Source organism: Myotis nattereri (genome assembly GCF_964212035.1).
Source record: "Myotis nattereri genome assembly, chromosome: 3".
Taxonomy (NCBI): Eukaryota; Metazoa; Chordata; class Mammalia; order Chiroptera; family Vespertilionidae; genus Myotis; species Myotis nattereri.
The window spans coordinates 81419334-81431496 of record NC_138077.1 but is presented as its reverse complement, the minus strand read 5'-3'; the positions used below and the strand labels follow the sequence as shown (position 1 = coordinate 81431496).

The 12163-nt window shown below is 47.5% G+C and overlaps 1 protein-coding gene across 1 annotated transcript in view; it reads right to left on the bottom strand.

Annotated features, from left to right (window-relative positions):
* Window positions 1–2758: 2758 nt before the first annotated feature.
* Window positions 2759–12163, bottom strand: part of GABRR3 (gamma-aminobutyric acid type A receptor subunit rho3) — a gene marked incomplete at both ends in the record, with an annotated part of 51016 nt that continues 41611 nt past the window's right edge. Inside the window, 5 exon segments of the mRNA XM_081086005.1 lie at window positions 2759–2876; window positions 2878–2902; window positions 2905–2970; window positions 2973–3045; window positions 8175–8374. Of these exon segments, the coding sequence (XP_080942131.1) occupies window positions 2759–2876; window positions 2878–2902; window positions 2905–2970; window positions 2973–3045; window positions 8175–8374 (482 nt within the window).

Here is a 12163-nt window from a genome sequence, read left to right as displayed (position 1 = left end):
TCATGCGTCTCCCATGTAAACGGCACTTCATTCTGCTTGAAATAAGAACTCAGCCAGAAACTGTGTTGCTCCCTGACAGAAATGAAGCTCACAGGAACCGCTCTGTCCTCATAGACTTCACAAGCCACCACCAATTTGAGGAGAAGAAACTGGCTAAAATCCTGGGAGCTCGTTCTGAATGCTTTAATAATTCCCTAGAGCAGTAAACAAATGTTATTTCTCAGTGTTAGAAATTTATCACTGAAGAATACAATGCCTGCGTGTCTGGACATTAACAAAGTTATGTTTGATGGGCCAACCACTGTGCATGAAGGCTCAAGAGCAACGCCGGGTGTGTGTGGAGAGCGAGAGATCGGCCCTGTAGCCGAGATGGCCCCGTGTATTCAGCCACGCGTCTGACTGAAAACTGTGAAATGGTGTGCCCAGCGGAAGCATCGGACACCCTGAATGTGATAGGTCGAAGCAGAAGAGAAGCAGCAATGTCAGAAGAACCAGAGCTGGAGGAAGGGAAGAGTGTAGATTCTTTCTATCTACTTACAGGTTTGTCCTTTAAAAAAAAAACACCAATTATATACAGAGTATATCAGAATCAGAAATGTTAATCCAACTGCAGTGCTCTGCTCAAATCATTGCAACAAATTCCTAAAGAACCACCTAAAATATTACTCTGTTCTGTCTTTTAAAAATATAGTCCTATGAAAATACTGTCCCCTTTACATCAGGCTTAAAAACTGTTAAATAGTTATAAATTTTACTTATGGTCTATCTACAATTAAATGGAGAAAAGTTTTAAATAAATTATATTAGCTCAAGTTTGGACAGTTTCCTAGAAAAATATAGCCCTTGGACAGTTTTGAAAGAATTGGAAAAGTTGTATCAATAAATAAAATGAGCCTGGCCAGCATGGCTCAGTGGCTGAGCGTCTACCTATGAGCCAGGAGGTCACGGTTCCATTGCTGGTCAGGGCATATGCCGGTTGCAGGCTCCATCCCCAGTAGCTGGTGTGCAGAAGGCAGCCCATCAATCATTCTCTCTCATCACTGATCTCTTTCTCTCCCTTCCTCTCTGAAATCAATAAAAAAAATTTTTTAAGAAAATGAAATATCTCAGAATTAACCCACCCATGAGAGAAGTCATAATCGAAAAAGAATTTGCTTTTAAATCTTTTTTACCCAAGGGTAACATAAGTTTCTGGAATGCTATGTCATTCATGGCAGAGAATCAAGACCAATGTTATTGGAAACAAGGAAGAAGTTATTTGCCTCTTTACCTGACATGAAAGAATTCAAATCAATTTGGTTTACTTTATGGTGAAATAAATGACAAAACACTGCAAGTAATCTCTGTTTTTATTTTCCTTAATTCAATCCCAGGAATCAAAATAGGAAGGGAAATATTTTATACTTCCTATGAAGGCCTTGTCTCTAAATGGAGTCTTTTTCACAAAATACTCGACACAAAAGTATGCACACTGCCCATCTACAACATGAATGTGGATCATTGGAGGTTTTTCTACTTAACAAACGTCTATTTAATACCTACTGGACCTGATTTACTTGGTTCAACCAAAGTTACCAAAGGTCACTATGGGATAAGTACATTTTATTCGGTTTGTTCCTCAGCACCACGTCTGGAGGCATCTTCAGTTGTCTGTAAATTGAGAGCCCACATCCCTTCATGGGTGTCATTTTCCTTCTTTTGGTTCCCTTTTCAGAACTCAGGAGGTGTGCCTACCTCTGCTCTAACACCCATTACGTCTGTCACTTCGTACAGCTACCAGCTCACTGTTCTTGCAGGTCAATAAACATTTGATGAATAAAGTAACTAATGAAATACCTCCAAAAGCTATGAAAACTATACTCAACTACAAAACATACGATGCCATTGCAGTGTGACGTATTATAAGTGGGGCCTTGACTTACGAGTTTAATTCGTTCCGTGACGGAGCTCGTAACTCATATTACTCGTATGTCAAATCAACAGTGAACAAGTGAGACACGTGATGCTGGGCTGATGTTGTGGCGTTCACTGTGACGTTCGCTGCGCCGACTAGCGGTGGGGTCTCTGAAGCTGGCTCATAACCCGAATTTTAGCTCGCAACTCAAGGCAAAATATCAGCCGAGAGGCAGCTCGTATCTCAAAAAACTCGTTAGTCAGGACACTCGTAAGTCAAGGTCCCACTGTACTTTAATATTGGGATGGGAAGACTGAGCAAAGTTTATAGTTTTTTGTAACCCTTGGACTCCATAACATAAGGGGCATGTTAATGCCATAAGACAAAAGCCACGAGGGGAGATGGTGGAGGGAAGGTCTTTGAGGAAGCTCAGCTGTGTGAGTGTCCACAGTACACCTTCACGCTGATGTTCTTCCTGGGGAGGATTCAGCTCAGATATTTTGGCACTTGGCTACCACTAAGGAACAAGTCCCCTTATGTTATAGTCACAGTCCAGTTTTATTCCCTAGTTAAATACAGAAAATTTACATTTAGAAAGAAGGGGGTCCAGACGAGCAGTTACAAAGCCCTTCCCTATAGAATTGTTTTTCCATAATACGCATGCCTGTGACTCTCACTGATGGGGCCAGATCCTCCTAAGACCTTAAACGCTCCTGGATGTAAGTCAGTCCACTTTCAAATCTTCTGTAGGCAGGAGCCTTGGCTGCTGACTCTCAGCTCTGTCTAGCACTGTCCAATTCATAGTCAGCTGTTGTTTGATATACTCTGACTCTAAAACAAGTTTTATGTGTTGGGAATTTCTCTTCACTCATATATACCCCAGTAAAACAAATTAAATGTAATAGACACAATGAGAAATAAAATCCGTGAACAGGTGTCAATGACATGGCTGTTCTCCAGAGTGATTCTACCAACGTGCCCCCAGGGATCTTCTTCCCTTTATCCGGACGGGCTGCGCTGGGGCTGCCTGTGACTCTTCCTCGGAGAGGCTTCCTCAGCGTGGAGAGAAAAGGAGCCTGGGCCATGTCAGTCTCACTGTCATGGTAACATCCATCAAAGGCCATCGCCTTAACACTGTACATTCCAGAAATCTGATAAAAAGACCTTTGTTAGTAAGTCATGAAAATGGCTTTATGAATAGGAATTACAGTAAAACTCTAAACAATCAAGATTTAAAAACAGTTTTAATAAATGCTAAGAATGTTTGCTTATTTTAAAGAATTCTGGTTTTGCTTCTGGTGTCTGGCTAAAAGCCATCCATACATATAAAAAACCAGGGGCCGTGGCGACCGAAATGAACAAACGACCGGTCGCCATGAGGTGGCATTGATTGGCGAGCGGGCTGAACTGCTGACCTCTCGGTCCCTTCCCCCCACCCCGCCCCCCCCCCCCCCGGGCTCCCGCGGGCGATGGGGGCTCCCTCCCACCTCCCACGGGTGGTGGCTCACTCCTGCCTTCTGCAGGCACCGGCGGCTCCCACCAGCCTCCAGCGAACCACCACTGCTGCCCACTGTAGCCAGCGAACTAGCCCAATCAGGGGGTGGGGCTGGCCAACCTCACGGCTGCTCCCCTCACCAGCCTGCCCCTGATCAGACTCTCCCATCCTGATCAAGAGCAGGCTGCACAGAGCCTGGACCCTTCCTGGCAGCCCCGAGTCCCTGGGGCTGAGAATTCTAATGGCCCTGCCCAGAGAGTAGAGGTGCCTGAGGGGCAGGAACGGGGACCACAGGCCTCCAGGGAGCACCGCAGAGTTGGCAAGGAGAGGAGAGGGCCTGTGAAGGGGGAGAAGGTAAAGCCAGTGGACATCAGCCCAGAATCCAGCCCTTCCCCCCCAGAGGCAGCAGGACCTAAACCCAGAACCCCAGCCCGAATTAGAAGAGCCCAAGGGAGGCTTCAGGAAGCTCTACACAGAGCTGCGCATTGAGAATAAGAAACTTTGTGAGGCCCTGACCCAGACCATGCTGCAGCTGGCGCAGCTCAAGGTGGAGCTGGAGCGTACCATGCAGAGGCAGGAGCGCTTTGCAGAGAGGCCGGCCCTCCTGGAGCTGGAGAGATTTGAGCACAGGGCCCTGGAGCGCAAGGCCGTTGAGCTGAAAGAGGAGATGAAGGGCCTGTCCAACCTCCCGGCTGACAACCAGCACCTCAAGGATGAGAACGCAGCCCTGATCCGCATCATCAGCAAACTGTCCAAGTGACCCCGGAGGACTTTCCCCGGCACCCGCATTTATACAGCTGCTTCTGCCAAATTCACCCCTTCCCCTGTGTGAACATGAGTGGCAGGGCTGCTGGGGAGTCTCTGAGAAGCCATAACCTCCCCTCAGGACCTCCAGGCTGGGAGGGGAGGACAGAGCCCCCAGGAGCCAAGGAGGCCATCTGAGGCCAGGATGGAGAGGGGAGGTTGAGCCAGGCTGGGGGACCAGGGCTGCAGGCAGGACCAGGAAGGACCCGAGGACCAGGAAGTGCCAGGACCAGAGTGGTCACCCAGAGGTCCCCTTTCACGTGTGCTGCCACCAGTCACCCCTCCAGCCCCTGAGTAGGGATCTGAGAATGTGCCAGTCATCCCACCAGCCTGAGCCAGGTGAGCCTGTATATAGGGTTCGTGTGCAATAGGGAGGGATGTCTTCTATTTTTTTGCTGCCCCCTCCCCGATGCAGTTGAGGGCGATCAGGCCGGCAGGGGAGGGCAATTCTGGGTGATCACACTGGCAGGCAGAAGCAGTTAGGGGCAATCAGGCAGGCAGGCAGGCAGGTGAGCAGTTAGGAGCCAGCGGTCCCGGATTGTGAGAGGGATGTCCGACTGCTGGTTTAGGCCCGATCCTGCAGGGACATCCCCTGAGGGGTCCCAGATTGGAGAGGATGCAGGCTGGGCTGAGGGACACACACATCCTGTGCACAAATTTCCTGCACCGGGCCTCTAGTCTATAATAATAAAAGCATAATATGTTAATTAGACCAGACTGCCAAACGACCTTCCCAACATCCTTCCAGACAACCTTCTGGATGAAGCATAGGCTGTGAGGGCAGAGGCAAGCCGCTGCAGCTGCGAGGTCCGAGCCTCTTCCACGAATTTCGTGCATCAGGCCTCTAGTTTCAATAATAAATGGAAAGCATTACCTTGGACATCCATTTAATAGGGGTTTAACTAGTTTTATAATTTTTCCTGTAGAGATATCTGAGCATTATACAAACAAATGTTACAAAACTGTAATGTCAGTGTTTTGTAATTCAGTCCAGGCCTGATAGACTGTTGCCCTCAATGCCTGTTTTCCCCCGAAGGAAACAGTTTCAGGTTCCCCTTTGTTTCTGAGTAGTAAGGCATGTCTGGCATAAGTTGGTGAGTTGAAATTGAACATGATTTATCAGAAGAGCAATACAAGCCAGTTGGGTTTGTTTTTCAATGTATTTGTCCTCTTTAGAGAAAACATAACAGTATGCCCAGTCTGTGTGTTTTGTCCAGAAACAATAGTATCATCTGGTGATCCATTTATGCTTAAATTTGGGGTGGGGGTCGGTAATGATTCTAGCTGCTCTCTTAAAAACGCAAATTGGCTAAGCCTTTCCATTTTTGCTGAAAAGCACCTATAAATGATGCTTACATAACCCAACTAAACAACTTGAAATTGGCTTATTTTTTGGAAGGAGTGATTTTTCAGCGCTTTGTGGGTCCAGCGCCTGGATGAATCTGAACTACCATTTCCCTTTAAGGTTTTACTCTGAGGGAGACGGTGGTGCTCTTTGGTACAGAGCAGCTGATACTAATTGCTTTCTGAGAAAACAAAATCACTTACTGATCTATAGGGGAGTTTAAAATGAACAAATATGAACAAATAGGCTACCACTGGATGAACTTATTCAGAATTCATATTAGAGGCAGCAGAATAAATTCTGCCTGTGGACTGAAAGGTCTCAGGTTCGATTCCGGTCAAGGGCATGTACCTGGGTTGCGGGCACATCCCCAGTGGGAGATGTGCAGGAGGCAGCTGATCGATGTTTCTCTCTCATCGATGTTTCTAGCTCTCTATCTCTCTCCCTTCCTCTCTGTAGAAAATCAATAAAATATATTTTTTTTTAAAAAAAACAAGAACAGAAAATTCTTTTCCTTGTCAGACATTTTCCTCTGTCAACTGTTACTTCGCAGATTCTCTACACGCACAGTATGGGCAATGGGTCGGCAGCACGGGGGGCTGGTTAGCAATGCAGAGCCTTGGGTCCCACGCCAGGCCTCCTGAATGAAAACGGTGACAGGCCCCCTGGGATGCGTACACACCCATCACTGCACACTTGCCTGTGAGCTTCGGGTTGTCTCACCCTGTGTATTCATCCTGAGATGGGGTACGTACATGACAAGAACACAGAATCACATGCTTTCAACAAAAGAAATTGCGGCATCCGCAATAAAGCAAAAGCAGCTCCTACTGCTTTACCTCAAAGGTTACAAAATGAAAGAATGAAGTTGGCATTGCAGGAGAACTGAATTGCCTTTGCAGTTCTGCTGGCTGTGAAACATTCGATAAATCACTTTACTTCACTAAAACTCTGCTTCTTCACTTCTTTGTATACTAGAGGCCCAGTGCATGGGGTCCCTCGGCCTGGCCTGTGAGGATCAGGCCAAAACCGGCTCTCCAAAATCCCCCGAGGGGTCCTGGATTGCAAAGGGGCGGTTCTCGGGTGAAGCTCCCAGAATCAGGTTCCCTCCTCTCTGGTTCTGGGTGTGTCAGCCGAGAACCACAGCTGCCAAGTCACTGCAGCTCTGTAGCTCCTGTGTTGAGCGTCTGCCCCCTGGTGGTCATTTTGAGTCATAGCTACCAGTTGGACAGTTGAATGGTCAGACAGTCGCTTAGGCTTTTATAGAGAGAGAGAGATTTTAATTGATTTCAGAGAAGAAGGGAGAAGGAGAGAGACATGAGAGAGAATCATTGATCGACTGCCTCCTGCATGCCCCTACCTAGGAATGAAGCCCATGACCTGGGCATGTGCCCTGACTGGAATGGAACCATAACCTCCCAGTTCATAAGTCGACGCTCAGCCACTGGGCCACATCGACTAGGCTGCTTCTTCATTTTTAAAATAAAGACTATAATCTCCACAAGGGCTACATCAGGAAGCTAATATAAGGGTTCAGCTGGAGAAGAGAACATAAAAACATTCTCAAGCCCAGCCAGCGTGGCTCAGTGGTTGAGTATCATCGACCTATGAACCAGGAGGTCACGGTTCGATTCCCGGTCAGGGCACACATCAGGCCTGTGGCCTCGATCCCCAGTGTGGGGCCTGCAGGAGGCAGCCAATCAATGATTCCCTCTCATCATTGATGTGTCTATCTCCCTCTCCATGTCCCTTTCTCTCTGAAATCAATAAAAATATATATTTTTTAAAAATTCTTGAAAGTATGACATGCTCTCACTAGAAATATAAAATAATGTTTTGGGTGTGTAAATGCTCATATAAGAATTTCTTAAAATCATGTGTATGAGTGTGTACATATATGCATAGTTCCATATATAGTTTCTTAAGCATATGCTAGCAAACGAATTAATTTGGTCAGTTGGGTGTCTGAAGTACAATGTTGTATGTCAGTTCTCATAGTAACAGGGACTGGTGCCCAGTCCTTGGTGAAATGAAGCAGGTAGAGATCCATCTATGCCTCTGTATTAAGCAGTGTCACAAAACCATGTCATCACATTTAAAACCCAGAGGGCACCTTATTCCCAGTATCCCTTGAGGAGAAGAACCCCCCTTGTGCGCTCCCACTCTCCCGAGAAACGAAGAGAAAAGGAAGCCTCGCTCTTGGTGGAGAGAAACATGTTATTTGTGGGGGCACAGTCCGGAGTCAGGGAGACTCAGCAGCAAATCCTGGCTGCTCTGGAGCCTGGGACTTTGGCCAAGTGACTGCCCACCTGCCCCCATTTCACTTCCATAAAATGAGGGTGATGGAGTGCTGACCTCTTGGGGTTACCTTGAGAATTAAATGGCCTAATATATGTGAGGTGGCTAGCACAATGCCAATACAGAATAAATACTCATTAAATGTTAGCTGTTATTATTATTATCATCATCTGCTTTGAAAGGATGTGGTTTATACATCAACCCCTTTTTTTCAGTGAGGGGTGGCACCTTGATGAGGGATATGCACTTTATACACGGGCTGGCAGTGCTGTCCGGATTGCGCTTCTGATGAGGAGCTTTTTCACTTTCTTAAAGGGATGTGGTCATCCAGGCAGTACCCTCCCGGCCTTGCTGAGCTGTTCCCGCTCTTCCCCTGCGGTGAGGTAGCCCCGGACTGCAAACTCAATGACTGACCTGGACGCAAAGAGGGAGCTGACCCGGGGTGCGTGCAGGGCCCTGATGTAGGACACCTGGGCCTGGAGGCGCTCACTCCAGGGACGCTGGTGGACACGGTCAGCTCCGTGGTGATTCCTGCCATCTGAGAACAGCGACAAGCTCAGTGACACGAGCATTCGGTGCCTGGTCCTGGTGCCGCTGCACAGGAGCGGAGATGTTTGCAGGACACTGCCAATCTGCGGTCACGGGGCGGGGTGGGGAGGCCTCCCTGCCTGCTAACTGTCCAGAGCGTTTCCTTCTCTCCATCAGAAGACGCCCCAGGCTTTCGGGACTGGGTGCTTCTCGCCCGCAGATGGGCCTCTTCTACACCCCAGAAAGGGAAAAAAGATGTCCAAATTTTGACATATTCTTCTAGGGAAGAAATTCCAAAATCACCTCCACGGCCCTTCCCCGGCATTTGGCAGCTTTCACTGTTAAGGAGTTGTCTTCGCGTCTCCCTTTAGTCTTGCATTCTTCGAGGGTTAAAGATTGCTGTTCTCCATGTTTTTCCTTCCTGCAGAACACTGACAAGCCAGCATGCTTGCTACACTTTGTCCCTTGTTTCTGAAACCACGCAGTTCAACTGAGATTCAGAATCAAAGTGCGCCAGTGGAGGTTCCTCTCCGTGTAAATGTTTACTAAGCAAAGTGCTAAAGGCCAGTGACTATCCTCTTCCCCTCTCCCCTTGTAACCTCCCCTCTCACGTGCTCTCCCCTTCCTTGTCCCACCCTCCTCTCTCCTCCCCTCTCTTTCCCTCTCCCCTCCCTTTCCTTTTTCTTCTCTTTTCCCTTCTTTTTTCTTTTTCTTGTTTGTCATTTTTTTCTTTTATTGTTGTTTGTTTGTTTTGTGTTTTGTTTTCTTTTCCTTTTCCTTCTCATTCTCTGGCATGAGCATCAGAGACAAGAGGTCAGGGTTCTGGGGGACAACGCAGAAGGAAGCGACTAAGGTTTCTTTAATGAAATGCTGGCCTTGGAGAAGGCTATTCTGTGTCTGCACTAATTTCCCAGAGGGACACTGCCAGCGCAGTGCCTGGAGGGCAAGTACAGCATTGTAAATATTTGAAATGTACGCTGGCTGGCGTGGTTTTATTTCTCAGCTTCCCACCAGGGAGGTGCAAATGGGATCCTTAATGATTTTTATAAGTTGTGAGCACATTTTAATGTCAACAGACAGAGTCCCGAGCAGCAGGAGAGCTCTGTGATTTACTCCTAAAGCATAGGCACAGCATGCGGACAGCTTTCTCCAGCACATCGCAGCCCTTTCCCCGTAACCGGCCAGTCCTCGTCTGAGGGAGGCCCCATCACAGACGGTGACAGCTGGACAGAGCCATTCAATTTCAAACAAAGTTTCTCTGTCCCATGATCAAGACACCTTGGCAATCTGACAGTCACCATGGGAGGGCCCGAATCTCACCTTCACACTGATTTGAACTCCAGAAAGAGAAACCTAAATGCCATCCGGCTCCTACCATTAAGTGCAGGCCACCGTCTCACTGAGTTTCAGGTTCCCCTAACAATGGTAATATCCACAATTTGCACATTGGTGGATGCTGTTTGCACTCCTTGCTACATAAATATGGAGATGTGACATTTTTATTGACATTACAGATGTATGTATAGCTGAAGCCAAGACTGTTAAATAAACATGCTCGCCTTTATGGAATGTTTACTCACCACCGACTTAGGTAAACATCAGCCACGTGTTGCAGGAAAGAATCATGAGCTGAGCCCTGATCGGGGCTCAGTGGTTAGAGCATCAGCCCGCAAACTGAAGGGTCAAGGGTTCGATTCCCCATCAAGGGCGCATACTTTGGTTGCAGGTTCAATCCCTGGTCTAGGTCGGGGCTCAAACGGGAGGCAACCAATCACTGTGTCTCTCTCGTGTAGATCTCTCTCTCTCTCTCTCCTCTTCATCCTCCTTGTCCTCCCTCCTCCCTCCCACTCTCTCTGAAAAATCAATGGAAAAAATGTCCTCACTCCTCGGGTGAGGATTAAGAAAAAAGGAATCCTGAGCTGAGAGTGGCTCGGTAATTAGCCTGAGTTTTGTCAGGGGCAGGACTGAAACCTTTCTTGCTGAGCATAGAACCCATGCCCTTTACATGCAAACCTGCTGCCTCTCATTCGGGACCTGCACAGGGAATTTCCTTTGCTTTTAAGATGCGAAGACAATCTCTATAGACGCAGCATCTCTGAGACGAGACGCTGTGAACTGAGTGTAGAATTAGGTCAGGAGGCATGAATGCCCTTGTGCTTCTCGGCAGGTCAAGCGCCCGCCCCCCTCAGGGCCTCGCTGGTAACACTGAAAGCCTCCCAAAGCGATGCTCCTCCTCTGCTAGCTTCTCCGCTAGTTTAAAACCTTCACAGGTCTCCCCTTGCGGCTTCCCTGTGACATGGAACATAGAACTTGATTTTTTTTTAAAGACAATAACATGGAGCTTAATGGACAAAATGAGGGCTTAGAACAACATGAGTTTACATGCCAGATACAGCTTGACATGTCCTTTAAACTGATGACTGTTTGGACCAATAAAAAGGAACTGCATTACCTATATTTGCCAGAGAGCGATACATTGTCAGCCATCTTCTCTAAAAGGTTGCTTTGTCCAACTCTTTTACTATAGCTTTATTTATTTTGAAACCAGCATGCCAGGTTACCCTTGTTTAAAATGAGCAATAAAAAAGAAATAGAGCCCTGACTGGTTTGGCTCAGCGGATAGAGCGTCGGCCTGCGGACTCCAGGGTCCTGGGTTTGATTCCAGTCAAGGGCATGTACCTTGGTTGCGGGCACATCCCCAGTAGGGGGTGTGCAGGAGGCAGCTGATCGATGTTTCTCTCTCATCGCTGTTTCTAACTCTCTATCCCTCTCCCTTCCTCTCTGTAAAAAATCAATAAAATATAATTTTAAAAAGAAAAAAGAAATAGAGTGGGACTGTGGAGTAAAGGTAAGGACACTGACATACGTGTTCCTCAAGCAACAGAACTGGGAGTCAAGGAGCACAGCCGCTACATTAAACACAGTCTTGAGCCGCCCCTAGAAATGTGTTAGTCTTGACAAACAGTATTCCTTCCAAACCCATTACAGTTAACATCTCAGGAAAGGAGTTTTGAAGTATATGAAGTGACCATTTAGACACAGAAAGGTCCTGTGTTGGGATAAGAACGTTGTCTCCTCACCCACCAATGCTGCTAGCAGGGTTATGAGACGGTATTTAGTCAGGCCCATGGGTCTCAACTCCCCTGAGCCCTTGTGGTGGCACCATATTAACTCTTTTTAAAAAAATCTGTTTTTATTGATTTTTAGAGAGAGAGAAAGGGAGAGGGACAGAGAGATAGAAACATCAATGAGAGAGGAACTTCATCGATCGGCTGCTCCTGCATGGCCCCTACTGGGGATCAAGCCCGCAACCCAGGAATGTGCTCTGACCGGGAATCACACCAACAACCTATTAGTTCCTGGGTTGACGCTCAACCGCTGAGCCATACCAGCTAGGCCACATGAACTCTCAAGGACATATTAACCCTACGGGGTCCTAAAAACCCTTTAGTCTGGGGAGAATTCTTTATCTTTGTGTTTCATTGGCCATTCTTGTCGCGGAACATGATGGAGAGGCTCTCTGGCTGGTTTGGTAGCAGTAGGGCGTGCAGGCATCACCAATGAGTCACCCTTCAGGAACTGTGTTGTGGGTAGCACTTTTGAAGAGAAAAGTTATCTACACTCACTTGGAACTGAGTAAAAATATTTCCCCTGTAAGTCTAGGCAGAAAGAAAATATGAAGTGATGTGTGGGAAAGGAGGAGAGGCTGGCTAGCCCCACACGGTTATGGCCAGAAATAGACAATTGTGTCCCACAAAGGCAGTGCCCGAGTCCGGGGCCTCGAAGGCCTGGTTACCTC